We start from the raw sequence: 13,078 nt of genomic DNA on the forward strand, positions 1-13,078 counted from the left end.
TCTCTAGCTTCATTGTCCTTTGTCTACATGGTTCCTGGGGTGCCAGCTCAATGCCTGCTTGCCTGGCCTCTGAGGCAAGCTCAGAGTGGGTTCCCCTTGAGAAGGGCAGGTCTAAAAACTTAACGAGGATAGTGCCCCTCTGTATTGGGGCATCCATTGCTGCTCCTCTAGGGAGCTGGCCTCACCTCTCCACCTCTGCAAGTTATTATATTCTGGGTACTGAGGGGCAGTACCCCTTAATGTTCCCCCTGTGCATGCACACCCTTGTCCTGTCTGAATAATCACACAGCTGATGCGCTTCCATGTTTAATAAACCACATCCTCAGTTGAACCTGGGGTGAAATGTGAGACCCTGATTCTGTGTGGTGGTGTCAATGGATAGGGCTGGGGTGCAAAATCGCCATCCTATCAGCCAGAAGATAGCTCTGGAATAGGTACACATACATCAGTTCAGTGTAGTCCTACTTCCAGTGCACTTCTGCTGTCAAGGTGGCCCATCCAAAGGCTGACAGATACAAATGTGACTTCTACTAGAGAAGCAGTGACAGGGGTAGGGGGTGGCCCAGCAGAAGCAGGAATACAGCCTTCAGGGGGTGGCCCAGCAGAAGCAGGAATACAGCCTTCAGGAAAGGAGACAATTCTAGGGTTATGCTGTTTTCAGAAACTGGCATGTGCCATCCACACATTTGGAAGCTCCCTTGGCCCACTGTCTAAATGGCGGCCTATGGCTCTTCCCTGTTGAGAGTTCTTGGGGGCTGAGATGGTGCTAGTAGAGAGTTGCTGAGCCTGTGCCTCTTAGGATGAAGCTTATGTGGTTCCTGGTCAAGATGGGAACCGATGAAGCTGCAGGACATGGTGGGGCAGGGCCACTCCACATTACTGCTTAGTGTCTCCCTGTGAGGGGGCAGGGTACAATCTCATGGGTACTTAAAACAGTTGGGGGTGGAAGGTCACTCCCTGGGGCTCAGCCTCTTTTAGGCACCCAGTTTCCCATAAGAATTGAGAGGAGTATGAATTGATATTCAGTAAAAGACCATTTCTACAGCCTGATTCACACCTGGAAAGCTTTGGATGGACCAGGGAGGAGGGTGTTGGGTACATCTGTGTCTGGATGGTGCCAGCTCCCCCGCCTGACTCTTGAATGGCCAACTAAGTAACCACAAAGTATAAGGCCATGTCCAGTCCAGAATTCCCTGGCTTCCTGCCAACGAAGCAAACATTCAAGAAACCCAGAGCTTAGGGGAAAACAGGCTTCCTTTACAAATCCCAGAGCTGGTCAACCTCAAGTTTCCTCTCAGGACAAGTTTCTATGGGGTCATATCCCAGGCGGATGAGAAGAGGGACAGGAAAAAGCCAAGGAAGAAAATGGACAGTTGGTCTCCCCAACCCAGAGGCTTCTCCTGAGCTGACCCCTGAGAGGAGGAGCATGCCTTCTCTCCTTAAGGCACTCAGGTCAGGGTAGAGGCAAACTTTACTGGTCCAATGCCTGGGACTGCTGGAGACAAGGCCAAGGGTGGTGGAGGCCCAGGCCTGCAAGCACTGGGGTATTCCCTGCCCCCAACCCTGACCTCCCTGCCGTCGTCTCAGGTCTGGGCAGCAGCAGAACCCAGTGTGGGAACCAGCAGACCCGGTGATGTCCCTGGAGATCCCTCTGCTGCCTTCCCTTATTCTCTGTGAGTTTTGAGAGGTTCATTTGCTGTTTCCCTAAAAAGTGATGGAGAGAAGAGAAGGATTATTCTACAGGCAGCTTAACAGTCCCTGAAACTGGTTCTCTCTAGCCCTTTTAAGGGCTGAGGTGGACTCAGAAAGGCCACACTACAATCTAGACCTCTCTACTGAGTTCCCACAGCCCACTTGGTCTCCCACCTTTCTCCTGCTGACATGTTATTCCTCCTGGTTCCTCACCTTATGGAGTGCCTACCTTTTCCCAGTTGCCCAGGTTCTGGGCAGTGGCAGGCAGCCTCCTAACTGGCCTCTTGCCTTCTCTACTGGACCCCTTCATCTTCTTGCCATAAAGCGGCAGTTATAAAGGCAAGTTAGATCAGACCATAGCCTTGCTGAGTCCTTTAATAGCTTCCTGAGATTTAAGGTCAGGTTTCCTGGTCCCTCCATGCCTTCACGTTTGAGCTATAGTGTCACAGCCTTGTCTATCCTTCCAATGTGATACCCTTGTTCTTCCCCTGGGTCTTGTTCTATCCATTCTCTCTGCCTGGTACACTTAAGCACTCCCTAGCCTTTGCCCTTGGCTTAGCTGTCTGTTTTGGGAGAAAACTGACTGCCCTCACCCCCTGCTCTACTGCCCTTTCCTTTTATTATTTTTTATTTTTTTGCTGTCCTCCTTTTTAAATCTTGGGCTCCCCCTGTAAAGGGCCTGGGTTCCTTTTCTCTGGACCTAGTGTGGCCCCTGTCATGGTAGGAGCTCAGAAATTGGTTGAATGAATGCTCTTGATTAGGGAGTTGATGTTTTACAGATGAGGCGGCTGACCCTGATGAGGCCAGTCAATGCAATAAGGACAAAGGCTGGGCAGCCCGGGTGGCTCAGCGGTTTAGCGCCGCCTTCAGCCCAGGGTGTGATCCTAGACACCCAGGATCAAGTCCCATGTCAGGCTCCCTGCATGGAGCCTGCTTCTCCCTCTGCCTGTGTCTCTCATGAATAAATAAAACCTTAAAAAAAAAAAAAAGGACAAAGCCTCCTGCCTTTCTAAATTGAGGGGCTTGCAGTAGAGTTGAACTCAACAGACCTGCTACTTTATCTCTGAGATTTTGACAGTAGCACCACCAGCCCCACAGGTTGCTGAATAGCCTATCAATGGGCTGTTAAATTGGTATCATTCGAAGCCTGAGCTCCACTTGCAAGCCTTTGAGCTTGCTGCAAAGGCCACTAAACTGGTGGACTCCTGCCCTGAGAACTTCCTAGCCCTGTCCCTGTTCCCAGCATAGATGTGTCTTCTGCCTGCCAAGCATGGGGTTGACATGGGCACAGATTTACTTACCACGAAGTGAAATGCGTGGAGCCATCAGGTGTGGATCCGTTCTGGCCGCCCAGACCTGGGGGCAGGAACACATCCAGAGCTGCAGCAGGCTTGGGGTGGGAATCTGAGCAGGTATCAGCCCAGATCAAGTTAAAGGCCAGTGATGTTGTTTGATGGAGTCTTGTGGGGGCCTTAAAGGGACTAGTGGTATTGTCTGATGGAGGTTCAAGGGAGCGGTTAAAATGTGATGGGTGGTCCGGGATTTCTGGCATGAAATGGTATGTTGGCATGGGTCAGGGTAGAGCATAAAGTTGTGATGAGGTTCTTAGGAGACCAGTGGTAGTCTAGGGAGTTCTGGGGAGCCCAATGATGCAGTCCGGTGGGGATGGGGAGCCTCACCTGGGCGGTGATACAGCCCTGTTACCGTGCTCCCGTAGAACCCCCACGCCAGCTGGATGCCCAGGAGACTTATCACCAACCACAGTAGCAGCAGCTTGAAGAGGGTAACGCGCATGTCCTGCGCCTCCCACTCCCGCAGGAACTCGCTGCCCAGGGTGCCCAGTGTGCCCAGCACCAAGGTCGGCAGAGACTGCAAGGACTGCCCAGACCAAGGCTCCGCCATGACTGGCCCATGCCCCACCCGGGACTGTCACTATAGCACCCACTGCGCAGGCGTCTGGTCTTCCGGGCCAGGCCCGTTAATGCGCACGCGTAAACCAGGCAAGGCGAGTCTACTTCGCTTGCGCGAAGAGTTGGCAGTTTGGGGAGGAGTACTAAAACCGCGCACGCGCACCTAGCCCCACCCTGCTTACTTAAACGATGAGTGAGACGAGGAGCATAAAATAGCAACCAGGTCTTTTATAGCCCCGGAGTTCCCGTGATGCCCCACGCGGCTGCAGTGATTGGTTAAGCGCCCTGCTATTAGGGCGTGGACGCGCTCCTGAGCAATCGTGGCTGAGCTGTAAGTGTGCGCGCGTGCGCGGGGCCGCGGCTGGGGCCGGCTCGAGCCCGCTGGCACACGGGGGCGCGCACGTCGCTCCCCGCCCTCCCGCCGCCGACCGCCCTCGCTCGCGCTCCCCGCCCGCCGCCCGCCGTCCTCCGTCGGTTCTCTCGTTAGTTCGCCGTGGTCTTCTCAGCCACCCGCCCCAGTCTCCGAGCTTCCGACTCGCGGACAGGCGCACTCGGCGCAGAGAGGCCGGACTGCGAGTCGTCGCCTGAGGTGAGCCGAGAGGGTTCTCTCCTGGCGCCGCGGCGCCCCGGGCCCGCCCGCCGCTCTTCCGGCCTCCCGCCCGCCCGCCGCCCCGCCGCGGCCGCGCCCCACCTGCTGCTCTCAACCGGCTGCCCCTGGGCCCCGGCCCCAGCCTTCTGGCCGGGGCCCCGCTCCCCAAAGCGACGGCCCCGCCCGCGCAGTCCCCGGAAGCGCGCCCCGCGGCCTCCCGCGCCCCTTCCCCCGCCCGGCCAGGCCTGGTGGAGCCCAAGACGCCCGCCCGCGGTCCCTGGCTCTTCCTCTCTCACGGCCGTGCGGGGCAGGGCGGGGGCTTCGAGCTGGGCCCGGCGACCGCGCGGTGCAGCGGGTCCCTGCGAAGCGCGCGTGGCTGTCGGGAGTTGAAATGGGAAAGAAACTCTTTACAACTCCATCTTGGCTTTTGCATTGAATATGAAACATGAATCACCGTTTTATACGGTGTGAAGTCCAGATATGTTTTGGGTAGATTTTCTTTTTAAATGCAGTAGTTTCGGAGATTGTGTAAGTAAAGTAGTGTTGAAATCTTACGGGTTAGGATTCTTGGGTATTGAGAAGGGAATTTTCCAGTTGAAAACACTTTTTCATGATTTAAACTCTATTGCATTGAAATAGAGTATTAATTTGCAACTTTGCTTAGTCTAAGTTATTACCTTGATTGGAATCCCCTAAACATCTGTCTTTAGTTACCGATTGAACCCAGTTACAAGCTGTCTTTATTAAATAGCACTGTTTGCACTCAAATCGATTTGGTCAAGACAATGTGCAGTAGTTTATGGTGGAAAATTGGTATCCTTTTTTATCACAGTGTTTTCCACTTGTGTTTTTTTAATGGTCCTGATTTAAAGTTTTTACCAATATTGGTGATATGTTTCCTTCTTTTGGTGTTTGTCTTTGAAGTAAATGTTTTTTTATTCAGGTATGCATTTTATAGCCCTCCCTGCCAGATCTGAAGGGGAAAAATACTTAAAATTCTTTAAAATGTTATTTGTGGTGAGAATTTTTCAGTCATTTAATTTTTCAACCACTAAATGGTTGAAAATGGTACATATATGTACCATTGCAGGATTGTCACTTTAGACATGGCTAAATTGGTAGAGATACTGGTATGAGCGTTGGGCGTGACATTGTTTGGCCTGAAAGTACAAGACTAATTCTTAATTGTGAAGGAAAACTTAAAGATCTTTTGATAAATTGTTTTTTTGGTAGTTCCATCTACTTTTGTAGATGAGTGGTGGCCCTTGGGAAGCTAACAAAATAGAAGAAAACTCACTTTGAGTCAGAGTCTAGGCTTAGAGTTATGGCTTCTTTTCTCATAAAAAATTTGTACTGGAGGGAAGAAGAGAATAGAAATCCACTGACTTTTTCGTAGATCTAGAATTTTAGACCCAAAGGTATCTTCAGGACTTACGGTCTAACCCTATTTGCAGATGAGGAAACTGAGTCTCAGAGACTTACATAAATTTCCTAAGGTCATTTTTCTGGTCAGGTGCAGGCCAGAACTCTGAGGTATTCTTGTACTCTGAAACAGCTTGCTTAGAGTTAAGTAAAATTCAGGACTTATTTCCAGTATTTTCTTCTTTTACATATTACTGATTTTATATATGTTTTGAGAACCTGAAAAATTCATTTCTAAACAAACTCAGTTCTTTAGCTTTCACTGCGCTCTCCTCCCCGGAACTGGATGGTCCTACAGCAGTTGATTGAAATACATAAATGAATATACAGAGTCCCTGCTTGGCCTAGTTTTAGCTTTAGGTGTTTTGGGGGTTTTGTTCGCTTGTTTGTTTGTTTGTTTTTTTTAGAGATTTATTTAACCATTTGAGAGAGAGCACGAGCATGGGGAGGTTTTGAGGAAGAGAGAGAAACCCTAGCTGACTCCTCCCTGAGCTCGGAGGCCAACTTTGAGCCGAATCTCACAACCTGGAGATCATGATCTGAGCTGAAACCAAGAGTCTGATGCTCGACTGAGTGTACCACCCAGGGGTGTTTGGGTCTTCTTGAGGGAACAACTTCTTCCAATGTGAGGCCCAGACTCCCCTGCTCCAAAGCCCAACATAATTAGGTCAGACCAAGATGTTATAATGTGACTGAGGGCTCTTTTGCCTATTAATTTGAGGTGGGATGGTGAGAAACTGCACATATTAAGTAAATAGTTCTGTGTATGTGTGGCAGTAGTTTTATCGTATTCTCTTGTCCTGGTTGTTCTTAGAGGAGAGTGAAAACAGGTAGATATTGAGGTGGAATTCAAGCTGTGACAGGAGGAGGAGTTGCTACTTTGGGTTGTTTTAGTTCTAGAGCTGAGAGATTTATGTTAACTCTCAGAAGACAGACTGATACTTCAGCTTCTAAGAGAACGAATTTGGGCTTGCTGAGCTTCTCTAGACAACACTTTGGGTTTAATTGTATTTGGCTGCTAGTGATAATGATAAATGGTACATAATCACTGGATTTTAATCACATATATTTGTACTTTAAAAGGTACTTAAAAGTTATTTTACCTTCCTGTAGCACTTAGTTTTTAGTCTTTCATGTCCCTGGCTAGAGGAATTTTGTTTGCACCTACATATTAATGTAACTAAATTTTAAACATGTGTGTTAATGTGTCTTACTATACTGTGCTCTTTGGGGATATGCTCACTGTTAAGTACTTGTGAGATTAATAAATTAAAATTTCCAAGACAGTTTGAAGTTAATAATTACTGTAAAATTCCTATTTCAAGTGTTTCTATTTCAAATGACTCATTTTTGATCTGTGGTGCTATAGTATTATGTGAAGGCCCTGTATACTCATAATTATGGTAGTCATGTGACAGAAAAATCAGCCGTCGAAGCTGCTCATTCTGGGTGTTGGTCTGAATTTATTGGTGCTTCCTCTAGAGGACTGTGAATAATATTTTATAGTTAAAGTGGTCAAAATACGAGATACACTCAATTATATTGCAGCCGGTTTGCAGTTTGTCCCAAAATGAGCTTGTTTTGTTTTTAATGAAGAGAGTGGGTAAAGTAAATATGTTAAAGAATGTTTATAATAGTGTCTCACTATTCAGGTGAAGGTAAAGAGGAGAACATAAGTGACCAAAATATTTGGAGTGGAGTAAAGGTAGAAGTGGAATGTAAAATGAAATTAGAGAGGTGGGTGGGAACCAGATCATGTCGGGCCTTTAGGATATGGGAAGTTCTTTGGGATTATTCTGAGATGAGAAATCATTAGATGTTTTTTAGCAGGAGAATAATTTGATCTGATGTTAAATAACTAGAATCACTCACCAAGAGTAGGGGTAGATCTGAGTTCATTCTGACTTTTTTTTTTTCTCCAAAGATTTTTATTTATTCGAGAGAGAGAGACAGAGACATAGGCAGAGAGAGAAGCAGGCTCCATACAGGGAACCCAATGTGGAACTCGATCCCGGGACTCCAGGATCACACCCTGGGCAGAAGGCAGACGCTTAACCACTGAGCCACCCAGGTGTCCCTCATTCTGACTTTAAATAGTAAACTAATATTGATCATTTCTGACAAAAACATTATAAGCATTTCCTAATACTATTTTCCTTGACCTAATGACTTCACCCTGATTTTTGATTTTCTGAGTTTGTAATTTCTCTGTAATGCCTATATTAATAAGAATGTATAATTAAATAAAGCAAGTTATTCAAATGTTTGTGGTAGTCTAGGTGGTAGGTTACAGGTGTACATTGTAAGATTCCTTTAATTTAGCTGTATGTTTGAAAAGTTTTATAATTTTGGAAAATTAATTTACATAGGATTCATTTGCTTTTAAAAGGGAAATATTTAGAAAATATTCATAAGATATCATTGGTTGTGAATATTAACTGAAGGAAGCTAAGCTTGTATAAATGTGATAAATTTGGTGGTATATTAGTCAGAAATTAAATTCTACACTTTTTCTCTCTCTTGGATTCTAAATTATGTCTTGGAACTTTGGGCAAGCCTGTTTACATCCTATGTTTTGTGTTGTTCCTTGTAAAATGAATAGACATAATTCCTGATATATTTATATTTTTACAGTGCCTACATCTGAGAAGTTAAAGGCACTTGTAGAACTTCTGCCACACAGCCCGTGGGTCTTGCAGCACATTTGTAAGGTATGTAAATAGAAACTTTTTTTACTCCCTTTTTCCCATGGAAGACATGATTATATATTAATGTAAGTTCTAGGGAAATGTGAGTGCATTATTGTTAATGATTCTCTTTAGTAATCTTGAGAGGTTTTTTTTTTTTTTTAATTTTTATTTATTTATGATAGTCACAGAGAGAGAGAGAGGCAGAGACACAGGCAGAGGGAGAAGCAGGCTCCATGAACTGGGAGCCCGACGTGGGATTCGATCCCAGGTCTCCAGGATCGCGCCCTGGGCCAAAGGCAGGCGCCAAACCACTGCGCCATCCCTTGAGAGTTTTTTTTAATCTTACTCCATACGTTTTCTCTCTGGTCTTCTTATCTCTCTATGAAGTATTCCTCTAGCTTCTTTTTTCACTTCTAAGTCTGCCTGCTTTCCTTCCGAGAAGGGTGGGGAGGGGCAAAAGGAGAGAGAAACCCCAAGCAGGCTCCACGCCCAGTGCACAGCCCAATGTGGGTCTTGATCCCACAACCCCTAAATGATGGCCTGAGCCAAAACCAAGAATTGGACCCTCAACCAAGCCACCAGGTGCCCTAAGATATTTCTTTTTCAGATGCTATATTTTTTAAGGAGATTCACTGTGTTATACACATACCTCTTTCACTTCTGGGCCATTACTCCATCTGTTTTTCATCTTTAAGTTTTCATTATTTTAATAGTTTGGTTCTTATACAGTTTATCCAGAGCTTGTGCTTTGGATGTATCAAATTATCATTAGCAAATGAGCCAGCTGGAGAATGAAGATCAGAGGACAATCTTCCCTCTTACCAGAGGGGTCGGAGTCACATTGGCTTAGGTGGGAGCAATGTTAACAGCTGGTATAATAGCTCATCCTGGGGTTGTTTAGATATTTAAACTAATTACAGATAAAGGAATAGAAGTATCTTCATTCATTCCATGATAAATATCTTGGTCTAGTACTGTTTTTATCAGCTTTCCTTGTTTTTGGGGGGATCTGAAGGAACTCTGTAGATGGAGAAGTGAGCTGTGAAGGAGATGAATAATCTCTTTTGGTGAGATGGGCTACCTGGCAGTGAAGGCATATAATGGTAGTGGTTTTGATTAGCTTTGAACTCCTTAGTATGCTAAGAAGAATGGCCAAGCTAGGTTTTGGTTTTGTCATTCATTCATTGAACAAGTAGTTACTGAATAGTTACTATATGTCAGAGCTGTCCTGGGACACATCTGAAGAAAACAAAGAAGGTCCTTGCCCTTGGGACACCTGGCTGGCTCATTTGGTAGAGCATGCAACTCTTTATCTTGAATTCTTTTAATCTTGGGGTCGTGAGTTCAAGCCCCAATTTGGGCATAGAGCTTACTTAGGAAAATAAATAAACTGTAGGGACTGCTGGGTGGCTCAGCAGTTGGGCACCTGCCTTTGGCTCAGGGCATGCTCCTTGGGTTGGGATGGAGTCCTGCATCGGGCTCCTTGCTGGGGGCCTGCTTCTCCCTCCTTATGTCTCTGCCTCTCTCTGTCTGTCTATTGGATAAATAAGTAAAATCTTTTAAAAAGAAAGAAAGAGGGCAGTCCAGGTGGCTCTGCGGTTTAACGTCTCCTTCAGCCCAGGGCATGATCCTGGAGATCCAGGATCGAGTCCCATATCAGGCTCCCTGTGTGGAGCCTGCTTCTCCCTCTGCCTGTGTCTCTGCACCCCCCCCCCTCATGAATAAATAAAATCTTAAAAAATAAAAAGAAAGAAAGAAACTAACTCTCATATTAAAAAAAAAAAAAAAAAAAGGATGTTCCTACCCTACCCTCAAGTTTTTTTTATTTGTTTTACGATATCTTTATTCCTAAAAATACAGACATTTGGTTTGGAACTAAAGATTGTTAGTTTTGAATCTTATCTATTTTTCTCAATATCGCTGACAGGAAGTAGAAAGCGCATTAGGTGTTAATAATCACAAAAATATTAATAGTCCTGCTTCTTGAGTTAATGTTCTAGTAGGGAAGTCTCATGATAGGTAAGGGATGGGCTTCCCTTTTTTAGGGAACAGCAAAAAAATTCTTGAATGTCCGGAGCTTAAAGAGTAAGTGGAAAGAGTGGAAGAAATAAAATCTTACATGTAGACTGTGTCCAGATCTTGGAGGAACTAGGAATTTAGAGTTCATTTGGAATGTATTGGAAAGTTACTGAAGAGTTTTTACTTTTTTATTTTTTAAAGATTTTACTTATTTATTCATGGCAGACACAGAGACAGAAGCAGGTTCCATGCAGGGAGCCCGATGTGGGACTTGATCCCGGGTCTCCAAGATCACAGCCTGGGCTGAAGGCAGCACTAAACCGCTGAGCCACCTGGGCTGCCCCTGAAGAGTTTTTATAATGGGAATAATGTGATCTGATTTATTTATATTTCTAGTTCATGTATGGAAAATAGACTATAGGGTGACAAAAACGGAAGCACGGAGATTTATTGGAAACTATTTGAGAGAGCTTTTGTGCACAGTAGGAGGGGCAAAGAGAGAATCTCAAGCAGACTTTTTTTTTTTTAAGTATTTATTTATTTATTCATGAGAGACCGAGGCGGGGAAGCAGAGGCATAGACAGAGGGAGAAGCAGGCTTCATGCAGGGAGCCCGATGTGGAACTCGATCCCAGGACTCTGGGACCACGCCCTGAACCAAAGGCAGATGCTCAACCATTGAGTCACCCAGGCATCTCAGACATAGATACACTTAACCAGGTTATTTCTGTGAGCCTCAGGACCTATCTATAAAATGACGATTACATTTAATTTATCGAAATTTTATGGATTTTAAAAAAATATTTATTCACGAGACACACAGAGAGAGCAGAGATGTAGGCAGAGGGAGAAGCAGGCTCCATGCAGGGAGCCAGACAAGGGACTCAATCCCGAGATTCACGCCCTGAGCTGAAGGCAGGTACTCAACTGCTGAGCCACCAGGGTATCCTGGATTTTTTTTTTTTTTAATTTTTATTTATTTATGATAGTCACAGAGAGAGAGAGAGAGAGAGAGAGAGAGAGGCAGGCAGAGACACAGGCAGAGGGAGAAGCAGGCTCCATGCACTGGGAGCCCGATGTGGGATTCGATCCCGGGTCTCCGGGATCGTGCCCTGGGCCAAAGGCAGGCGCCAAACCGCTGCGCCACCCAGGGATCCTTTTTTTTTTTTAAGGTAGGCTTCACACCCAGCGTAGAGCCCAGGGTGGGGCTTGAACTCACAATCCTGATATCAAGAGTTGGATGCTAACCAACTGAGCCACCCAGATGCTCCCATTTTATAGGAATTTTAGGTGAAATAATATATGAAGAGGACAATGCTCAATGCATACTAGTTTTCTTCCTTAGTGGAAATACTTGTTTAACTCTAATAGATTTTTTTTTAAAATATTTTATTTAATTGATGCAGAGGAAAAGAGTGTGTGTGTGTGTGTGTGTGTGTGTGTGTGAGGGAGGAGGGGCAGAGAGAGAGAGGGAGAAGCAAACTCCTCCCCACTGAGCAGGAAGCCCCATATTAAGACTCCATGCCAGGACTCTGGGATCATGACCTGAGCTAAAGGCAGATGCTTCCCTGACTGAGCCACCCAGGTGCCCAATATGAGACCATATAAATTGTCTTAATTTATTCTTGCGCTGTAGTAAGGATTCTGCCTTTATTTGACTCCGGGATCATTTAGTTCCACTCTTAAGCAACGGTAAGTAATAGCAGAGATGGTACTTTCCCAATAGACAGAAAAGTAGGTGGTGGGATGAAGATTTTTTTCTGCTCAGACTACCTTTTATGACTAATGGGTTCTTGGGCAATTTCTAACCCATGCTAACTCTCCTGCACACTTGTGTATTGAACTGTGGTTGAAGAGTGTTCAGTCATGAAGCCAGAAGCATTTATTTTTCATGTACCTGCTATATGTACACTTCATTTATCTTTCAGGCTTATTCTTAGGAGTTTTGTTTTTCATTTTTTTTTTTTTTTTTAAGATTTTATTTATTTATTTATTCATGAGAGACACAAAGAGAAAGAGAGAGGCAGAGAGAGAAGCAGGCTCCACACAGGGAATCTGACGTGGGACTCGATCCCGGGTCTCCAGGATCACGCCCTGGGCTGAAGGCGGCGCTAAACTGCTGAGCCACCCAAGCTGCCCTTCATTAAGTTTTACAATTTTATTAACACTGCATCCTGACCACAGTCCCTAAAACAAATTCTTTTTTCAAGTGTTTTTTTATTTAACTAATCTCTACACCCAACGTGGGGCTCAAATTCACAACCTTGAGTTCAGGAGTCTCATGCTTTTCCAACTGAAAAGAATTTTTTTGTTGTTCTTAAATATTTTATTTAATAATTCATGAGAGACACAGAGAGAGAAAGCGAGGCAGAGACACAGGCAGAGGGAGAATCAGGCTCCATGCAGGAAGCCTGATGTGGGACTCGATCCCGGGACTCCAGGATCATGCCGTGGGCCCAAGGCAGGTGCTAAACCGCTGAACTACCCAGGGATCCCAAGAATTTGGTTTTTATCTTTTGAAGCTCTTAGCTGCTTTATTTTATTTTTATTTTATTTTATTTATTTTATTTATTTTAATTAATTAATTAATTTATTTATCTTAGCTGCTTTAAAACACAGATATGGGACACCTGGGTGGCTCAGCGGTTGGGTGGCTGCCTGCAGCTCAGGATGTGATCCCTGGATGCCTGGATCAAGTCCCACATTGGGCTCCTTGCATGGAGCCTGCTTCTTCCTCTGCCTATGTCTCTGCCTCTC

General features: G+C 45.4%; 2 protein-coding genes across 3 annotated transcripts in view; one reads left to right on the top strand and one right to left on the bottom strand.

The window, feature by feature from the left end:
* Positions 1 to 293: 293 nt before the first annotated feature.
* On the bottom strand, positions 294 to 3,974 carry TCTA (T cell leukemia translocation altered). Of its 2 annotated transcripts, none has more exons than XM_038566438.1 (3): positions 3,372 to 3,974; positions 2,994 to 3,048; positions 294 to 1,704 (listed from the first exon to the last, which is right to left on the bottom strand). In XM_038566438.1, exons 1-3 carry the CDS (start codon positions 3,592 to 3,594, stop codon positions 1,665 to 1,667), a joined length of 318 nt encoding a protein of 105 aa, XP_038422366.1. In that variant the 5' UTR covers positions 3,595 to 3,974; the 3' UTR covers positions 294 to 1,664. The 2 variants fall into 2 exon arrangements, with proteins under 2 accessions (XP_038422366.1, XP_038422365.1); XM_038566437.1 differs by having other exon boundaries at positions 2,994 to 3,096.
* Positions 3,975 to 4,022: 48 nt separating this feature from the next.
* RHOA (ras homolog family member A) overlaps positions 4,023 to 13,078 on the top strand; it is a 62,717-nt gene continuing 53,661 nt past the window's right edge. Inside the window, 2 exon segments of the mRNA NM_001003273.3 lie at positions 4,023 to 4,191; positions 8,248 to 8,324. The gene's annotated coding sequence lies outside the window, so the exon portion shown is untranslated.

The sequence above is a fragment of the Canis lupus genome, chromosome 20 (genome assembly GCF_011100685.1).
Source record: "Canis lupus familiaris isolate Mischka breed German Shepherd chromosome 20, alternate assembly UU_Cfam_GSD_1.0, whole genome shotgun sequence".
NCBI lineage: Eukaryota > Metazoa > Chordata > Mammalia > Carnivora > Canidae > Canis > Canis lupus.